Genomic DNA, 19,445 nt, shown 5'->3' with positions numbered 1-19,445 from the left:
AAAGAAGAGTGCCAGAGAGCATACATGCCAACATTCTGACATGCCTGGGAGGGAGATTTCTACAGAGAAATCGGGAGACAGCAATTTCCCCATAGGAATGCATTGGGGAAATAATTATTTTAGGCGGGAGAATGTGAAAAATAGCAGTATTTTTCACAAAAAAATCGGGAGTCTCCCGACTAAATCGGGAGTGTTGGCATGTATGAGAGAGCAAAGACCAGTTAGCAAGGTTACTCTTCCATGCCACAGTGGTCAGGTGGGATGTCAAGGGTAATGTGCAGATCACTGCTGGTTGGGGATGTGGCATTTTGAGGAGTTAGAGTAAGTAATCAGGATCAGGCAGTTATGGTTGCACCAGTCACTTCCCTAACTTCGAGCATTCTCAACTACTATTCAGTCACTCCATAAACATACCAAAATAAGGAACCCACACAGTCTGTTAGATGCAACGTGGGGAATTCATTTTTTTTCCATTTGAGCAATGACAATGCAGTGTTCAGAATGTAATTTTTTGTGGAACCCTGGCTGCTCCAATAGTATGCATACTCTGTTGGGTTGGAGCAGCAAGGGAGATTGATTGTTTTCTGCTTTCAAAAGTATGCAAGGATGCATCTTTGTTCTGTATTTCACCAGGAACATATTTTGACATTCCTGAGCTAAGAAGCAGGATCTGTACATCACAGAAGACACCACTGCAGCTGACACCGCAGCTGACTTTTTCCAGACCGGTCAATTGGGAAGGAGAGCACCACACCGCAGCAGAAGACTGCTAGCCCAGTCAAAGGACACAATGGAGAAATTCTTGCAACCGTTGAAGCCTGAGAAGAATCGCTCCCATTTGGCCACACCGATAAGTGCAGCTGACAGGGCAAAACAGTACAGCAAGATAATGTATGCAGATGGTGGAGTCATGTTTTGCTCTGTATGTAATGTAGCCGTGGACCACGTTCGAAAATACACTGTTGATGTGCACATGCGCTCAAAAAAACACACAAAACATTGCGGAGATGATGCTGAGCCTCATTCAACCTCAAAACGTCCCAGGCAAACTACTGTTACCTCAAGCTTCGGAAAAATGACAGCTGCTAGGGCAGCCAATCATGATCTAATCATGGATCAATGTGTACGCAGCCCTAATATCCCGCTAAGCAAGACCGACTACCCTGTGTTGCGCAGGTTCCTTCATGACAAAGTCCGCAATGGTGGCGCAATCCCTGGAAGTCACCAGCTCCAGGAGAGGTATTTGCCTGAAAGATGCAGGCAGGCCAAAAATGACCTCAAGTAGAAACTGAAAAATCAAGACATATGCGTCATATTCGATGAGACACCGGTGGATGTTGAAGGACGCTGTGTCCTCAATATATTATTTGGAGCAGTTTGGATGATTGATGGCAGTCAAAGAATACACACATACCTTGCTGACACAGTGTTCCTAGCGCAGTGCAACCATGCCACAGTTGCACAGGCAGTTGTGAGGGTTCTCACTGACTACGACATTGCATTTCAAAATGTTGTGTGCTTCAACACGGACAATGCTGCATACATTCTTGAGGCATACAAAACTGTTCTAAAAATTCTATATCCAAACTCATTCCACATCACATCCTCAACCTTGTTGGGGTGTCTTTCCGAAAACCATTTGTTGAGCTGAATGCGTTTATAATGTACTTCTCTAGGATTTTCCATATGGCTGGTAGCAGAACACAGAGATCCTTATAACACCTCACTGAGACCCATGGAATGCAACCCCAAATGACACCGACCCATGCAGTACCCGTTGGAATTCTTGGTTTGCTGCAGTTCAGTATCACTGCAAACATTTCCACACATATTCTGGTTTTGTGGAATCTGAGATGCATCTCAGCAAGTCACCCACCGATTCCTTAGAAAACCTTCAAAGGATTCTCAGTGGCAACAGCAAGAATTGCATCAAAGTTCAGCTGGAGATGGTGGCTGACAAGTGCCAGAGCATCCTGTTTCTTACTGACATCTTTCAGAGTCAGATACCTGTTGCCATGAAGGTGTACGATTATCTTGAAGACCTACACATTAACTTTACCAACAATTCTGTGCTGACATTGGAGTCACTGCAGCCTTTTCTTGACTCCAGAGAAGGAACTACATTGAGTCTGAATCAGAAAGAACAGCTGATGGATCAGCTTACTCAGGCTTTTGAAAATGTTCTTGACAAGCTAGGCAAATACATGGATCGTGGTCAGCCTGGGATAAACTTCTTAAAACAGGTACGCATATTTAATCCAGCACGCCTTAGCATTCTAACACAAGACAAAAATGATTATTCTGCTATCCCAGGACTAAGTGAGTTTCCTGATCAGGAGTTTCTTCTGTACTTTGAAATTTTAGGTCCAGAGGCAGTTCGTGCATCCGTCTCTGGAATAATTGACACAGACATTTTCTGGCAAGGGATGGCTGACCTGTACTATCAAAAGTGGCAAGGGCATACAAAGGCTGTGTCATAAGTTCTGCCGATGCAGAGAGGAGTAACAGCATTTACAAAATTATTTTGTCTGCTAGGCGTCGATCGCTTGTCGAGAAAACAATACAAGCACTTGTGTTTTTGCACTACAACCAGCAGCAACGGGATGTTGCGTTTGCTTCTGGTTCAACCGAGGACTTGCAACAAAACTGTCAAGTTTTAGAAGCAGAGTCTGAAGATAAGTCTGATGAAAACTAAAATACTATTTGTAGGTTTGTTAAAAGATCCCCACACCACCTCAAACGTTCCTGTTTCAATGTGCAAAACTCTTTACTGTTCAAGTTATTGGTTTTAGGCTAAAAACAATGTTAAATTATGTATTTTTCAACAATAAAAAATGCCGCAAAAACGCAGTTGTGTGCCGCAATTTTTTCATTTTTGTGCTGCAATATTTTCCATTTCATGCCGCAATATTCTGGAGGGTCTGAACAAAGGTATGTATTGTTTTCCAGGTTGCAGCTGCACAAATGTCTGCTGCCGGGACTCCCCTCTTTAGAGCCGCAGAAGTAGCCATTCCCCTTGTAGAATAGGCACGAAGCCCATCTGGTGGTTCTTTTCCCGCTAGTCTGTAGCATTCAACTATGGCTAATATGATCCAGCGGGAAATGGTCTGTTTTGTTACAGATAAGCCTAATTTTTGACCAGTGTAACCCACAAACAGTTGGTCATCTTGTCTCAATTTAGCCATCCTAGAGATGTAAAAACTAAGAGCCCGCTTGGGATCTAATCTATGTAATCTCCCCTCTTCTTTGCCCAGGTGAGGAGGAGGATAAAACGTAGGAAGTACTATTTTTTGTGACAAATGGAAGTCCGAGACTACTTTTGGCAAAAATGAAGGTTTAACTTTAAGGACTACCTTATCTTTATAAAAAATAGTATATGGTGGTTTGCATGAGAGAGCCTGAAGTTTGCTAACCCTGCGGCCTGTGACAGGGCCACAAGGAGGACAGTTTTTAGAGTCAAAAGCCTCAATGGACATGAGTGCAGAGGCTCAAAAGGTATGCTAGTCAAGAATTTTAATACTAAATTTAAGTCCCAGGCTGGTACATGAAAAGGTACTGGAGTGTATACATTAGTGAGCCCCTTTAAGAATTGAATTATTAACGGTATTTTGAAATATGAAACCTCTTCTGAGGAGCGCTTGAAAATGGACAGTGCAGCAAGGTATCCTTTTATTGTTCCTATCTGGAGCCCCAGATTAGCTAGATGTAGCAGAAAGGAAAGCACCATTGGGGTGCCACACTGAAAAGGGTCCACATCCTTGCCTTTGCCTTGTCTTACTAAACCTATTCCAGCGACATCGGTACAAAGACTTTGTTGCTGGTCTTCTGGCCGAAAGCAATATTTCCATTACGTCATCCGGAAGATCCCAATCCTTGTATCTCATCCTCTCAGAAACCATGCGTGAAGGTTGAGTGTCTTGACCTCTGGATGGAGAACCCGACCTTCCTCTTGCGAGAGAAGATCCTCTCTTTGCGAAAGACGTATTGGAGGGCAGATGGACATGTCTAGAAGGTCCGGGTACCACATCCTCCTGGCCCAATCCGGGGCAATTAGGATCATGGTTTTCCTGAACTTTCTCAACCTCCTGATTAGTTGAGGAATCACAGGGACTGGGGGAAACGTGTACAGCAGTGGAAACTTCCACTCCACTACGAATGCGTCTCCCAGAGCTCCTCTTTGAGGAAATTCCCTTGAGCAGTACTGATCGCACTTCCGGTTGATCGCGGTAGCAAACAGATCCACTTGAGGGGTTCCCCAAAGGGCGTAGATCTCCAGAAGGACTTCCTGAGCCAGCTCCCACTCGTGAGAGATCGTGCTCTGCCTGCTCAGAGCGTCTTCTTCTCTCCGGCTAGGTGAATTGCCGACAGAGAGATTCCTTCTCGTATTGCCCAGAACCAGAGCTGCATTGCCTCTATGCACAGTGGCAGTGACCCTACACCTCCTCTCTTGTTGAGATAGTACATGGCCACTGTGTTGTCTGTCATTATCAGAACATTCTTTCCCTGTACAGAGGGCAGAAAGGCCTTCAGAGCTAGTCCGATTGCCCTCAGCTCTAATAGGTGGATGTGTAGTTTGGACTCTGATGGAGACCAACGACCGCTGATTGTCAGATCGTTGGTGTGTGCTCCCCACCCCGTGAGTGAGGCGTCCGTCACTACCGTTATCTCCGGCCATGGTTGCCAAAAAGACTCTCCCTTGAGAATGTTGTTGTTGCAAGCCCACCATAGAAGATCCTGAGCAACTGCACTCGGGACTTGCAGAAGATCCGACATATTCCCTGAGAACTGGGACCACTGAGTTCTGAGTGCCCATTGAAGGGATCTCATTCTCAACCTGGCCTCTGGTACTAGGAAAATGCAGGATGCCATGAGGCCGAGCAACCTGAGAAAATCGAAGGCTGGTAGACGTTGGGCATTCTGGAATTTTGTTACCATCTGCTGGATGTGGAGAGCTCTCACTTCGGGAGGCGAGGCTTTTCCCGATGAAGCGTCCAAGACTGCTCCGATAAACTGGAGTTTCTGGGCTGGTATCATGTGGGACTTCTTGAAATTGAGGGAGAAGCCCAGTTTGTGGAGGAAGTGGCAGGTGATCGAAAGATGTTCCTGAGCTTGTTCTGGAGAACTTGCTCTGATCAACCAGTCGTCCAGGTAGGGATATATGTGAATACCTCCTTTCCTGAGACTATGCTGCCACAACCGCCAACAGTTTGGTGAAAACCCTCGGGGCGGAGGTCAACCCGAATGGCAGAACTCAAAACTGATAATGAGAATTGCCAATCGCGAACCTCAGGTACTTTCTGTGCTTTGGATGGATTGGCACATGAAAGTAAGCATCCTGAAGGTCCAATGATACCAACCAATCTTGGAGTTGGAGAGCCTGAAGGATCTGAGAAAGAGTCACCATCTTGAACTTGTCCTTTTTGAGGAACTTGTTCAAGTTTCTCAAGTCCAAGATGGGTCTCAGTCCTCCGTCCTTTTTTGGGATGAGAAAAGTACCAACCCCTGTTCCTCTCTGCTACAGGAACCAGTTCTATGGCACCTTTCTCTAGCAGGGTTAAAATATCCTGCTACAGGAGCGGATCCGGAATTTTGACGGAGTTGGCTCCCGGTGGATGATTCTGAGGTCTTTTTAGAAAGGGGAGACAGTAACCTTGGGCTACTGTTTCCAGGGCCGAAGCATCTGAGGTAATGCCCCGCCATTCCTTCAGATGTTGAGAGATCCTGCCTCCCACTGATGTTTTGTGTAACAAGGTCTCAGAGGGATTTGGAGGCGGCTGCAAGAGTGGCTGAGGGTACAGATGCCGCTCCTGAGGCTGATTTTGCACCTCTTCCCCGTGCTCCACGAGGGAAGTTCCTTCTGCCCCTTTGAGAAGCCTGTCCTCTTCCTCTACCAAAAGAGGAGTAGTATCGAAAAGAACGACCCCTCCAGGAAGATGAGCCGGAATAGGGTTTTAGAAGCTGGCGCAAAGAGGCGCTAAGTGATTTAGCTGCTGCTTTCGAGATCTGAAGTTTTTCTATGCTTTCATCAGCCTTTCTGACAAAGAGCCTCAAGCCATCAAAGGGCATGTTGAGGAGTCTAGCTTGCACGTCCAGTGCAAATCCCGACTTCCTCAACCACGCAAATCTGCGTAGCACAATGCTTGCAGCCATGGATCTGCTGATACTATCAGCAGTATCCAGTCCAGTCTGGAGGCATTCCCCCATTGCCTCCTTCCCGTCTTTGACTATATTCAGGAAGCCTTCCCTTTCCTCGCCTTCCGGAATATGATCAGCCGCCGCCGAAATACAGTCCCACCGGGTATGGGTAAACATGGCTAGGGTACAGGTGACATTTGCCGACTTAAGTGCCATACTGCCTGACATGAAAACTTTACGTGCCCAGGCGTCAATTTTTTTATCCTCTCTATCTGGAGGGATAGTTGGATAAGCCGTTTGTTTTGAAGTGGATGCTGCTTGAATGACTAAACTCTCTGGAGTCGGATGTTTATTCAAATATTCAGGATCCGTTCCAGCTGGTCTATATTTTCTTGGAAAAGTGCTATCTGCAGCAGCAATGGTTTCTGGTTTCTCCCAGTTTTTCTCCACAGTCCTTTGAAGGGCCCTGTGAAAAGGGAGAACAGGATCCTTCTGAGGTCCCTTGACGATAATATCCGTCATGTCATCTTGTTCAGAAATGGGTGAAGTATTACCCCAACCCATGTATTCAACTACCCTGGTCATAAGACCCCTGTACCCAGCATCTGCATGCTCTGCAGGATCAGGTTTGGCAAACTCTATTTCTGGGGATGTGTCAACTCCACTGGTAGAATGTAGAGTATCACTCAGGTTTCTCATTCTAGATTCCTGGTCAATAAGTTCTTCAGGAACTTGTCTTGTACCATAAGTAACTCCCAAAGAAGTAACTTCGTCTTCTTCTGAAGCAGACTCTTCATAGACTGCAGACATAGATTTGAAAAAGTGTGATCTGGGCAAAGGAGTGAATCTCCTTTCTTCCTCTTCCATCTGCTTCAAAGGAAATGGCAAATCCCTCGAAGTTTTCGAGGGTGTCTTCGAAGTCTTCGAAGTTTTCGAAGATGACTTCGATAATGGCGTCGATGATGCATTTGGCTTTTGTGTTTCTTGGCTGGCACTGGAGAGGTGCTCGACTCTTGAAGATTCTTCGACGGTTTTACGTTGACTCAAGGTTTTTTGTATTCCTTGACGCTACTGGTCTTGGCCATAGTAGGCTTGGACTTCCCTTTGTCGTCCAATGGAGCGACTTTAGGGGTATGGCTTTTTCGAGGTTCTTTCGAGGGGGCCGAGGCTGCATTCTCGAAAACCTCCATCATCTTTTTGCAGAATTCTTCCCACTTACTGGGAGAATCCGATTTAGTCGGACAACGAATTTCTTCGGTCGACTCTGAAGAAGAAGATGATGAGGGAGATCTATGTCTCCTCTTCATTTTTTTCGATGACGACGAAGAATGTCTCGGTCTACTCCTAGATCGAGATCTCTTCGAGTGCCTATGGCGATCCGATCCCTTAGAATCCGTCGCTTTCTTATGTCTTTTTGACGAAACCTTTTTTTAGGCCTCCCTCCCCGCCGACAGTTTACCTCTCCTCTCACGAAGAGCTTTTTCGGTCATCGATTGGCAGGACCCGCAGTCGTCGGTTCGGTGACTGGAACCGAGACACCAGAGACAAATCCGGTGGGGATCGGTAATCGACATCTTAGACCCACAATCTGCACACTTTTTAAACCCAGTTCTGGGTGTCGAAGGTGTCGAAGATGATGACATTTTCTTCACTGAAAATAGAAGCGCGCCGTTCTCGATAGCGAAGCGATCGGAAAAACGGAACTGAAGCAACGGGCGCGGCTCGAGCTACTTATACCATCGGTGATGTCGACATAGTACTGAGTACGTCGAGGGACAATCGACGCCACGACCTCGAGCACAGCGCCCTCTGCCGAGAAAAATCTTTTCCGAAGCAGCGAAGTTGGAGATAACGATTTATCACAAGATGAGGAATACGTGGGAGGACACAATCCATTCGAAAGGTTTTTTTTAATCCGACAAGGATTTTTTTTCCCCAGACCCAAGGATTTGAAAAACAAACACAGAAACTGAACAAAATGCACAGTACACTGGTTTGTAAACTAAATATGAGGGTAAAAAAAAAGCTAAAATGTCTATTTTACAATGTAATAAGTCTTTATAAAATACAAACACTAACATGCTCTTTTCTTTTATCACAGAAATTAAAAAAGGATATTTCCGCCAAGTACTAAAGTCATGTAAGAAATATATGGAATCTCAACAAAGTAAACAGTAAGTATAATTTCACACATGTCATACATATTCGAATCTATACGTCTGATCTATGGCAGTAATATGGTGCAGTGGCTGTAGGCAGGACCTAGAGTGTTGCATGTATAACCTACCACCTACAACCTGCGGCCAAGCAACCAAAACTGTAGGTCCTACCCACAACCATCGCAGCATATCAAAACCATGGTGGCTTATAACGTCACTGCTTTTAACTTTGGTCTTGGGTGCATGGTCTGCGGCCATGGACCTAAGACTCTAGGTCGTGCACACAACCACCGCACCACAACACACCCATGCTGACTTATAACCTCAGTGCTTATAACTTCAGTCATGGGTGCATGGCCTTTGGCCATGCACCAAAGACTCTAGGTCCTGCCCACAACCACTGCAGCATATCACACCCATTGTGGCTTAAAACTTTACTACGTATACATTTGGTCTTGGGTGCATAGCCTTTGGCCATGGACCCAAGACTCTAGGCCCTCCCCACAACCACCTGATTGATATGCGATACTACGGGTGTATCTATTGCTTTGATATGCTGCGGGGGTTGTTGCCAGGGCCTAGAGTCTTGGAAGTATGGCCTACGGCCTACAGCCATGCACCCAAGACTGTACACGCTCCCCACAACCATCTGATTGATAAGTGTTACTACGGGTGTATCCATTGCTGTGATATGCTGCGGGGGTTGTGGCCAGGACCTAGAGTCTTGAAGTATGGCCTACGGCCATGCAACCAAGACTCTAGGCCCTGGCCATAACCACCGCAGCATATTACACACATGGTGGCTTATAAATCATTGGCACACCCATAGAATGAAACATTTTAACTGTAGCATGTACTCAATTTGCACCCAGTACTCTAGGCCCTGCCCACACCTACCAGATACATAATCGATTGTATGGGTGTAATGTATGAATGTGATATGCTGCAGTTATTGTAGGCAGGGTCTACACTCTTGGGTATGTATAAAAACCATGTTGCCTTATAAGTTCAGTGATTATAACTTTGGACTTGGGTGCATGGCCTTTGGCCATGCACCCAAGACTCTAGCTCCTGCCCAGAACACCACAGCATGTCGCACTCATTGTGGCTTGTAACTTCACTACGTATCATTTTGGTCTTGGGTGCATGGCCTTCGGCCTTGCACCCAAGACTCTAGGCCCTCCCCACAACCACCTGATTTATGTGTGATACTACAGGTGTATCTATAGCTGTGATATGCTGCAGTGGTTGTGCCCAGAGGCTAGAGTCTTGGGTGTAAGGCCATGGATATTTGAAAGTATGGGTGTGCAGTATATAAAAACCATAGTGGCCATAGTGGCTTATAACTCCAGTGCTTATAACTTTGTTCTTGCGTGCATGGACCCAAGACTCTATGTCCTGGCCACAACCACCATAGCATCTCACACCCACTGTGGCTTGTAACTTACCGCACTGTATAAAACCCATAACTTTGGTGATAATTACTTTGTTCTTGGGTGCATGGCCTTTGGCCATGCACCCAAGACTGTAGGCCCTCCCCAGAACAACCTGATTTACGTTCCATACTACGGGTGTATCTATTGCTGTGATATGCAGCGGTGGCTGTGGCCAGGGCCTAGCGTCTTGGGAGTATGGCATACGGCCTATGGCCTACGGCCATGCACCCAAGACTCTAGGCCCTGGCCACAACCACCGCAGCATATCACACCCATGGCGCCGTATAAATCAATAGCACACCCATAGAAAAAAAAATTGTAACTACGCCATGTACTCAATTTTAATGTTCGCTAAAACCACGCGTGTCCTTAGAACAGTTTCAAGTTGCCTGCGCACACCACGGACTGAAGTACTATCCTTATGATGCGCCTCATTTTCAGTACTTAGAAACATCCCGGACCAGGCGGGCATATGGAATACATCATTAACACCTGCCGCCTAAACAAATACAGTATTTCACCCATCTTACTCTCTGAACCTCCCCACGCAATCTGACATACCAAAACAGTTTCCGAAAGAGCATTTCGCCTCTGGTCGCCGCCGCGCTGTCGGCAGATCCAAGATGTCGGGCGCATCCAAACAATCTGACAAACATCATCCCTCACTCCAGCCAATCGGCGGAGACGTCGCATGTCCGCGGTCATGACGCCAGCCCCTTAGCCAATCGTTATCTTGTCCGCGGAGCGAACAGGGAAGTGTGACAACGGAGCAGACATTGATATCACTAATTTTTTAAGACCTACTTTTTGGTCCTTTTTATAGAAAACTAATGGATGGATTGTCGCCAAATTTCCAAAAGCACGCTTTCGGGACCAAGCCCTGCCGCAAATTTGGTGAAAATCCGTCCAGCGGCTTGGCTGTTTTTCCCTCATTCAGTCTATGGGAAAAAAAACGTTTTGGGACCGCCTCTATAACTTTGCCCCGCCAGGAGCAAACATCACCAAACTTTGCAAAATATACTTTTTTTAGCAAAGTTTGGTGAGGATTCCTCCACAGGGAGCGGAGTTATAAGCCGCCCAAAAAGTGCTCTTCCTATGGAAACAGCAACTTAACCATAACTACACAGCCACTACCGTGGCCGTGAAATATATATCTTTAACCGTACTGGTTCTGCATCTACATACTCACCAAGTTTGATGTAATATCAGCTGCGTGCTCAGTACAGCCATACGCATGGCTACTTTCATAATCTTCCTTCTCAATTTCCGATGAATCAATAACACAAATTTGCTCATCTGGATAATCTTCAGCATCCGCTATCATGCTTATCCCGTTATCTTGCTCTGCTATAACTTCAGAAGATGCCTGGCCCACCATATCAAGCCTGCAAATAAACAACTAAACTTACTGTTGAAATAGTACCACTTCGATATGAGCAATGCATGCAGCAATGTATTCATAAAAAAGAAAACAAGCATTGGCAAAGCAAACAGTTTTCCTTCAGGGCATTCCTTCAACCGTGGAGACCTCTCTCAGAACCCAATCTGAAACACAGCTTGCATGACCCAGCAAGCACTGCTATGGGAGAACAGTACAGCATTCGTGAATTCTCTAGGCCTCCTCCGCCTCCCTGTCCCACCAGTCTCCTCCATGCAGGTCCTAGTGAATTATCTGTTGCATGCCGCATCCTTTATAACAATATACTTGCTTCCCTCTGTTGGGGCTGAACGTGCCAACCAGGAGAAAATGTAATGGTGGTGTGTTTAGGCACTGACTATGATACAAAACTATACAGCCTGGCTAGATGGTGCTTGTGGAACAACACCACTGGTAGCCTTGAAGCATTACATATAAACCGAAAGTATACATCCTAAGGGCCTTTGCAGATGTTGTCTGTCAATGCAAGCCAACAAGAAAAGTGGACAGACACAATTGCTAAAAGTTTAACACAGAACATGTGGGGATGGCGTTACATGGTGGCATCTGTATTTTCTTACACTTTGGTTTTTTTGTGGGGAGGAGTGTACTTATAAAATATTGTTAGCTAGATAAGTCACTAAATCAAATTTGTATTCATCACGATCGCACGTGCAGGATCATTGTCACATTTCAGTTGTGATATGGAAATCAACCAGAAAACATTGTTAGAAAACTGAGGCGAAAGATGAAGGAATGAAGTTTTCTTGATGGCACATTAGTAAGTTAGAAAAGTAACTTGTTTTCATCATCATTTAAATTTAATTTCGGGAACTTGGCTCTTATAAATAAGGCACTCCTGTATTGCCAACTAAGTTCCACTGCGGAAAAAACTGGTGCTCTTTTCAAGCAACTGCCTTCTGTGGCTCCTTACATTGAGCAACATTAGAAGTAAATGGAAAAAAAGCAGTTAAATGAATTAGCTCCTGTTTTTCAGTTCTCCTAATCATGAGTTGTGCAAAACCCATAAGAAGGTAATATCTCCAGCATACTCAAAGATATCACCTCCAAAAACGTGGACGATTTTCCACTGGTGGTATTTCCGCTGTATGTAATTCCTACATTCTTCATAGAAGTCCTAAAGGACTTCAGTTAGGTACCTAACCACTACTCAATGATGTGGAGATGTACAAGTTACCACTGCCGGTAACGTAAATCCATTTGGAGCCATTAGCAGTTTTAATACCCCCAAACATAAAGAGGCCTGTTTTTCTTTACGACCCAACAACACAAGTTATAGACAGGAACTTCCACAGATACGCTGATCATGGTTCACTATTTATTGTTGAGATGAACAAGGCCATTGACACAAATTGATATCAAGTTTGCAACTGGAAATTACATGTACTTAAAAATAGGCACGTGGGAATATTGTCCACTAAATTAAGCTGTTCCTGGTAACCAATCCGTTTTCTTGTGTTTTCATCCTTAGCACCTTCATTTTCACAATATTTTTTCACATACTTTCGGTGACAGTGTCTGTGCCATGAACCCGCCAAAGGAGGGTGGGTCGGTGGGACCCTCCTCAATCTGGGCAGAAGGCTCACTAAAACAAAAGCCAGAACAAGCCCCACCAAAGCAATTGCCAGTCTTAAGGTACAACAGAGAAACAGCAGGCGAACCATTAGAGATTGCTTGCAAACCCATTCTGGAAAAGGGGGTGTTAGGGAGAATTCTCATTCTATGGCTAATTTCCCTTACCTAGTGAGTCCCTCAGCAGCTTTGCTGGATTTCTGGAGTTTATTTTTTTCCACTTGGTAAGAGTGTGAGCTGTTCCCTCACTCTTACCGGTGTTTTGCCATGTGTATTTTATCTGTTTTTGTTATTGTGGACTCTGGAGCGCACCATTCCAAGAGCCCAAAAACTTGTGTGTGGTACACTGCACCTTCAGTGCAGTAACACAGGGATGTCTCTAAGACTTCCCAATGACTCCTTTTTCTGGGGCTGACTAGTGTCCCCGAGAACTAGGTAAAGTTGCCATTAACTTTACATAGTCACTTTAAAACTACAGACCCAGTACAACCCATCTTACATGGAGTACTGGAAAGGGTTAAACCTTTCCCCTTGTTGTCTGTGCCTCTCTGAGCTTTGTTTTGCTCTTTTAACATTTAGACTTGGCTGGTGGCAGTGGTATCTACCCTACCTTTTCTACCGCAATTATACTATATAAACGTGGTATTGTTTTAGGCTATTATATTAGCCTCGAACATAAACCCGCTTGACCAAATACTCTTTTTTTTGCTTCGGCTGTGTTTTACTTTGTGCGGCAAACCAGGTTTGCCTTCTTTGTTCACCGTCTTTTGGCGGGCTTCTGGCAAGAAGCCCTCCTCTAGGCGCCTGGGTGTCTACGTGGGCTGAATGTGAGGGAGGGGTGTAGTCACCACCTGCACAGGGTATCCTAGTAAACCCAAGTCGCACTTTGCCATGATTGGCTGAGGTGGTTGTCCGGGCTGGACAACCCCCCTGCTGTGTGATTGACAGCCAGGCTTTGTAAATGGGGGATTTGCGCATAAAAAGCAGGACTCTTGGGCTGGAAGTCAGAGTCGCCACTGTAACTGTAAGGAACCGAAGAGAACCGGAGAAGAAGATGGCTGCTGAAACTACCCCGTCCCGGTGAAGCCCTGCTGCAGTCCTGAGCTATCTACCCTTCGACGACCAGAGAAGATCCAGTCCGGAGTCTTCTTCCCTTGAGCCTGGTGGGGTCAACCAGCTCATCTCCCACAGCCAGAGGATCCTCTTCGTGGTCGAAATCACTGCACCCTGCTGTAGTGGTCCGGATAGCCATCCGAAGAGCCTCTCCTGTGTTAAAGGAGTGCACCTTCTATTCACCGTCGCTGCTGCTGGCCTCATCCCTGAGTGGTGCAGACCCCTCCCGACGTCCTCCTTCTTGTCTCCATGACCGAAGCTCCAGGAACAGTGGGCCTGCAGGAAACTGCCAGGAACAACTGCTGTGGCACCAGCATCTTCACTGAATAAGGTACTGTGTCCTGCTTTGAGGAACTAGTGTGAATCCCTTTTCTCCTCCCCCAAGGCTTGCCCTTGTCTTCCTTCCCTCTTATAACTTTTGCTTCCTCTGTTGACAATATCCAAGTACTCCTGGCAACGTTGAATCTTGAACTGTCTGACTGTGTGATCCTCGACAACAGGAACCTGGTTCCACTTGACACTGGCTCTGGCCTATTGACTTTTGTATTGCTAACAGCGAGTGTTCTCTGATTCTGTCTGCCTGGACAAAAGTATTGCCTATGATTTTTGCCCCCAACTCTCTCTGGTTAACCCAGGTGCTAAGTGTGTTTTGCCCCGGTAACATTTCTTGCCGGCGAAATGCGTATCTTTAGTAAGACCGAACTGTTAAAAAGTGATTGCATACGTATTCACGGTAACGTCTTTTGTTTCACAACACCGGTCCACCAAAACATAAGGTACCTTGAGTTGTTCTGTGCCAAGATAATTGGATGGTTGTAGTGTATTTTACATGTGGTTTTGAATTTATAGAAGTGTTGTGTTTTATAACAGATGGTTTAAAAATAAATGTACTTATATTTTTTAACCTGAAACCTTGAGTCAGTGTTTGCTTGAGTCACAGTAATTGTGGTCCCTTCGTGTAATCTCTGCTACTGCTCATATACTTTTGAGATAAACCTGGCTGCTCCGCTACTGCTACCACTTTAACATAGAAGTACAGGCTTGTACCAAAGGTGAACTTGTATTACCACTTGTAGTCTTAATTGTGTGTAGTGGTCCCTAAGGGCACTGCACAGGAATCTGCATTACACTGGTGTACAGCGGTGAGGATTTGAAAGTAGAGTGATTACACTTAGGGCCTAATCACGACTTTGGCGGTAACGCCGGCAGTATTACCGCCAGCGGTATTCACCCTACCGCCAAACTCCCCGGCGCTAATAGCGCTGGATCACGAGTTCGGCGGTAATGTAATTCCCCATTCCCCATTGGACTCAATGGGGAAAATTCGCGCTCTTACCGCTGGCGGATTTACCGCCGGCGGTAATAGTGCGAATTTTCGGCGGATTTCCCCCCAGCCAAGAGCTGGGGCGAAATCCGCCGAAGTTCTGATTTGGCGGACCCTTAAATCCGGCGGTAATAGCGCGACCGCCGGATTTAAGGGTTACCGCCAAAGTCGTGGTGAGGCCCTTAGAGTACTGCTGTTGCTTGGGTTCAACTAACCACAAGGCTAAACACCACTAATTCTATTGACTAAAAAATCATGTCAAATATGGAAAGCTTCACTGAAGAGGGTCTCTTAAACTACACTGCTGAGGTTTTGAGAACCATGTGTAGGGAGAGGAGTCTCTCTGGTAAAGAAAAAAATCTGAACTGGTTGCAAAGTTAATGGGAACACAAAGTCTGGAGAGTGGGTGAGAAGGGCCTAAACCTCCAGCAAATGTGGATACTGATGTTTCTTATTATGAGAGTGTTGATTTAGAAGAAGTAGATGATTCCTTTTTAGGAAACCCTAAAACTCCCTTACCTGCTCAGAAAGCACAACCTCTGTCCACAGGGACCCCCAGAGGTCCTACACTTACTCCTGAGTTTATTGCACTTGAGAGAATGAGACTTGAATTGGAAGTGAAACGTATTGATGCACAAACTGCCATGAAACATCGAGTTAAGGCTCAGAGAAATGGAGCTGAATCATGAACTAGAAATGAATAAATTGTCTTTAGAAAATGCTTCTCTCCCAGATTCTTCTAGGTCTTCCAGCCCTAAGAGACCCCGTATGCCAAAGGAAATGATTGGTATGTATGAGACTAAACTTGATGTTTTGGATTGGTTAGCAATGTTTGAGTACAATCATGGGATTCAAGGTATCTCAGAGAATCAGTTGATTTCTTGGCTTTTCTCTAGGCTTCCCCCCGTTGCAAGTGATGCTGTAATGGAGTTGGGGGAGGAGGATAAGCAGGATTATGAGTGTGTGTAGCTAGCATTAATAGCTAGATTTGGGAAGACCCCTTCACAGTACCGTAAAAAGCATGATGGTACCCCTTGGGCTACCTGGGTGTGTGAATGTTTGAACAACTTAGATGGTTGGGTTAAGGGTTACAAAGTAAACACTTATGAAGGTTTGAGGAATCTTGTAATGTTGGAGTATATTTTTGATGTCTGCTCTCCTGAGCTTAGACAGCACTTGGCTGATTCAAAGGAGATAGTTCCTGAGAAGTTAGCTAAGGCTGCTGACTTGTGGGTTGCCAACAGGGCTACTCACAAGGATTCTGGGCAACTCAGAAAAAGGAAGAGGGAAAGCTTTCAAAGAAAGACAACAAAGAGAATTCCAATAATTCCACTCCAAAAGAGGGCTACAAACATAACCAGGGTAAGCCACAAGGGAATCCGAATCAGGCTAGTGTACTATCTGGTCCCAAACCAGATGGAGGTCAGAACAAACCCCCATTCAATAGAGCATTCGGTAAATGCTTTGTTTGTGGGTTAACTGACCGTGTAAAAGGAGATCCCAGATGTAAGGGTAAACCTTCAGGGGTCCACACTGTCTCCTTAGCCTTCTCCCAGGGGGATAAAGTACCTATAGCCTGTGGAAACTTTCAGTTACTAGCTGATGAGCCCATGAGAGTCTCACCTAGTGTTTCTTTAGTGTCCTTGGGTCTTTGGGAACAACAGAATTTAGATGTCTATAACTCAATCCTAGATAATACTAAAGAGTATTACAAAGATAGTGTTCTTGTGAATGGTCAGGAGACCCCTGCCATCAGAGACACTGGAGCCAGCATAACTGTGGTTGATGAATGTTTTGTTAAGGTAAAGGATGTTGCTAAGGCACCCAAACACCTAACCAAGTTAGCTGGAGGCCCTGTGAAAATGGTTCCCCAGTTACCAGCTTTCATCCAGTGTAATAACATGACTGTCAGAATACCTGTAAGTGTGCAAAATAACGTGCTTGGGAGTGTCCTGCTGGGTAATGACCTTAAAACTCTTGGAGTTGTGTCTAGTACCCCCAGGCCCCCCATTAGAAGAAAGCAGGGGCTCACAAGGTCTGCAAGGGAGAGAATCTTAAGAGGCTCTCCTGGGGACATGATAGAGGAGACTATCACCCCAAGTCCACAGGACTTACGTACTGCTTCTGCAGGACAGAAAGAGACAAAGGGGAAACCTAAGTCTACCAGCAAGAAACCAGCAAGCACTCATGTGCCCAGAATAACCAGGTTACTCACTGTAGTGACCACCTTACTCCTAGTCCATAGTCCCTTTCCTCCATACTTATGGGACATCCCTCCGTCCTGTGGGATGGGACCGGGGCGCTTTATAAAAGCATCCAAATTTTTAGTGCGGGCCCGGCACGCAGCCGTAACCCAGCCCATCTTGGCTCCGCCCCGCGCATCACCCATCAGTCCTTTTCTATTGCCAGGTCAAAGACCCTTTAGCAATTACAGAGGAAACTTATTAGAGGGGACGGCGGGCGGGCGTACGGAGGAAAGGGGACTATGGACTAGGAGTAAGGTGGTCACTACAGTGAGTAACCTGGTTATACTCCTATGTCCCGTCCCCTTTCCTCCATACTTATGGGAGATTCCCAAGCACTCCTTACAGGAACGATGGGTGGATGGAAAAAAATCCTTACTGAAACAGGTTCTTCAGCACAGCCTGACCAAACTGGGCATCAGCTCTTGAACTTAGGTCTGGACAATAATGTTTACAAAAAGCAGATGGGGAGGCCCAAGTAGCTGCCTTTGCGATGGTCTTCCAGGGGACATAATTCTAAAAGGCAACTGCGGCTGCCTTGCCTCGCACCATGTGTGCATGAATACCTTTAGGAGGCTTCAGCCCTTGAATGGTGTAAGACTCCGGAATGCAGGCCACGATCCATCGGGAGATGGTCACCTTAGAGGCCTGCTTACCTTGTGGATTACCAAAGGTGACGAACAGTTGAGAAGAGCTCCTAAATTCGGAAGTTCTGTCAGGATAGAACTTAAGAGCCCTTCTAACATCAAGGCAGTGTAGAACCCTGTACGCCTCTGAAGCGGGGTTCGGGAAAAAGACCGGCAAGGAAATAGACTGGTTTAGGTGGAACTCAGAAACCACCTTCGGCAAGAAAGCAGGCTTTGTCCGTAGGACCACCTTATCCTTGTGAAAAGCCAAGAAGGGATGTTCCACCGACAAAGCTTGTAGTTCACTCACGCGCCTTGCCGAAGTGACGGCCACCAAAAAGGACACCTTCCATGAGAGGTGCTTGAGGTCCACCGTGGCCTTTGGTTCGAAAGGTTTATGGCACAACGCCGTCAGGACCACATTTAGATCCCACGCCGGGTGCGGACTGTGAATCGGAGGATAAAGGTACGTCAAGCCTGCAAAATGTCTCTTAACCACTGGATTAGACAGAGAGTAAGAACATTGGTCCGTAGATAGGTAGTCGGAAACCGCTGAAAGATAAGTTCTACATGACAGAACTTATAGCAGATGAACTCCCGACTCTGCTAGGTGGGATACAAAGGACCGTACTGTGTCAATTGTAGCCCGCCTAGGGTCCATCTGCTTGTCTAAACACCAATGACAGAACCTAAGCCATTTGCTTTTGTACTGGGACCTAGTCGAAGGCTTCCTGGCTGCCTGGATAATGCGCATGTTATCCGCGGACAGGCCAAGATGTTCTAAAGACCTGAACTCAGGCACCACGCCGCCAAGGTGTGTGATTGTGGGGAGGGGTGCCACAGTTGTTGCTCCCCCTGTTGAAGAAGATAGGGGGTCACTGGTAACCTGATCGGCGGACACACTGACAGGTGTTGAAGTTCTGAGAACCAAAACCTGGCCGGCCACCACAGGGCTATGAGTAGGAGAGAACAGTTCACTGAGTTCTTCAATTTGCCAATCGTCCGATGAACCAGAGGCAGAGGCGGAAAGGCATAAGCCCTCATGTTGTACCATGGAATCTCGAGAGCATCCCCCAGAGAGGAGGCTCCCAGTCCGTTTCTGGAGGCATACAGAGGAAGCTTCTTGTTTGCCGCCGTAGCGAAGAGGTCCACTTAAGGAGTGAACCCAGCGCAGGAAAATCCATGAGAGGACCTCCGCCTTCAGTTCCCACTCGTAGCTGACTATCGTCCGCCAACTGAGGGCATCTGCCGTGACATTCAGCTGGCCCGGAATGTGTACTGCAAGTAGCCAAACACCATGTTGAACCGCACACTCCCAAATCTGGATGGACAGCTCCACGAGCGGGGGAGACTTGGTGCCCCCTTCCTTGTTGATGTTAAACATCGACACCGCATTGTC

General features: G+C 46.3%; 1 protein-coding gene across 1 annotated transcript in view; it reads right to left on the bottom strand.

The window, feature by feature from the left end:
* Positions 1-19,445, bottom strand: part of WWC2 (WW and C2 domain containing 2) — a 2,565,136-nt gene that overhangs the window by 440,034 nt on the left and 2,105,657 nt on the right. The window contains exon 18 of the mRNA XM_069631472.1: positions 10,920-11,115. Within this exon, the coding sequence (XP_069487573.1) occupies positions 10,920-11,115 (196 nt within the window). The remainder of the gene's footprint in view (positions 1-10,919; positions 11,116-19,445) is intronic.

The sequence above is a fragment of the Ambystoma mexicanum genome, chromosome 6q, assembly GCF_040938575.1.
Source record: "Ambystoma mexicanum isolate Mex_15411 chromosome 6q, UKY_AmexF1_1, whole genome shotgun sequence".
NCBI lineage: Eukaryota > Metazoa > Chordata > Amphibia > Caudata > Ambystomatidae > Ambystoma > Ambystoma mexicanum.
This window is presented reverse-complemented; position numbering and strand designations above follow the sequence as displayed.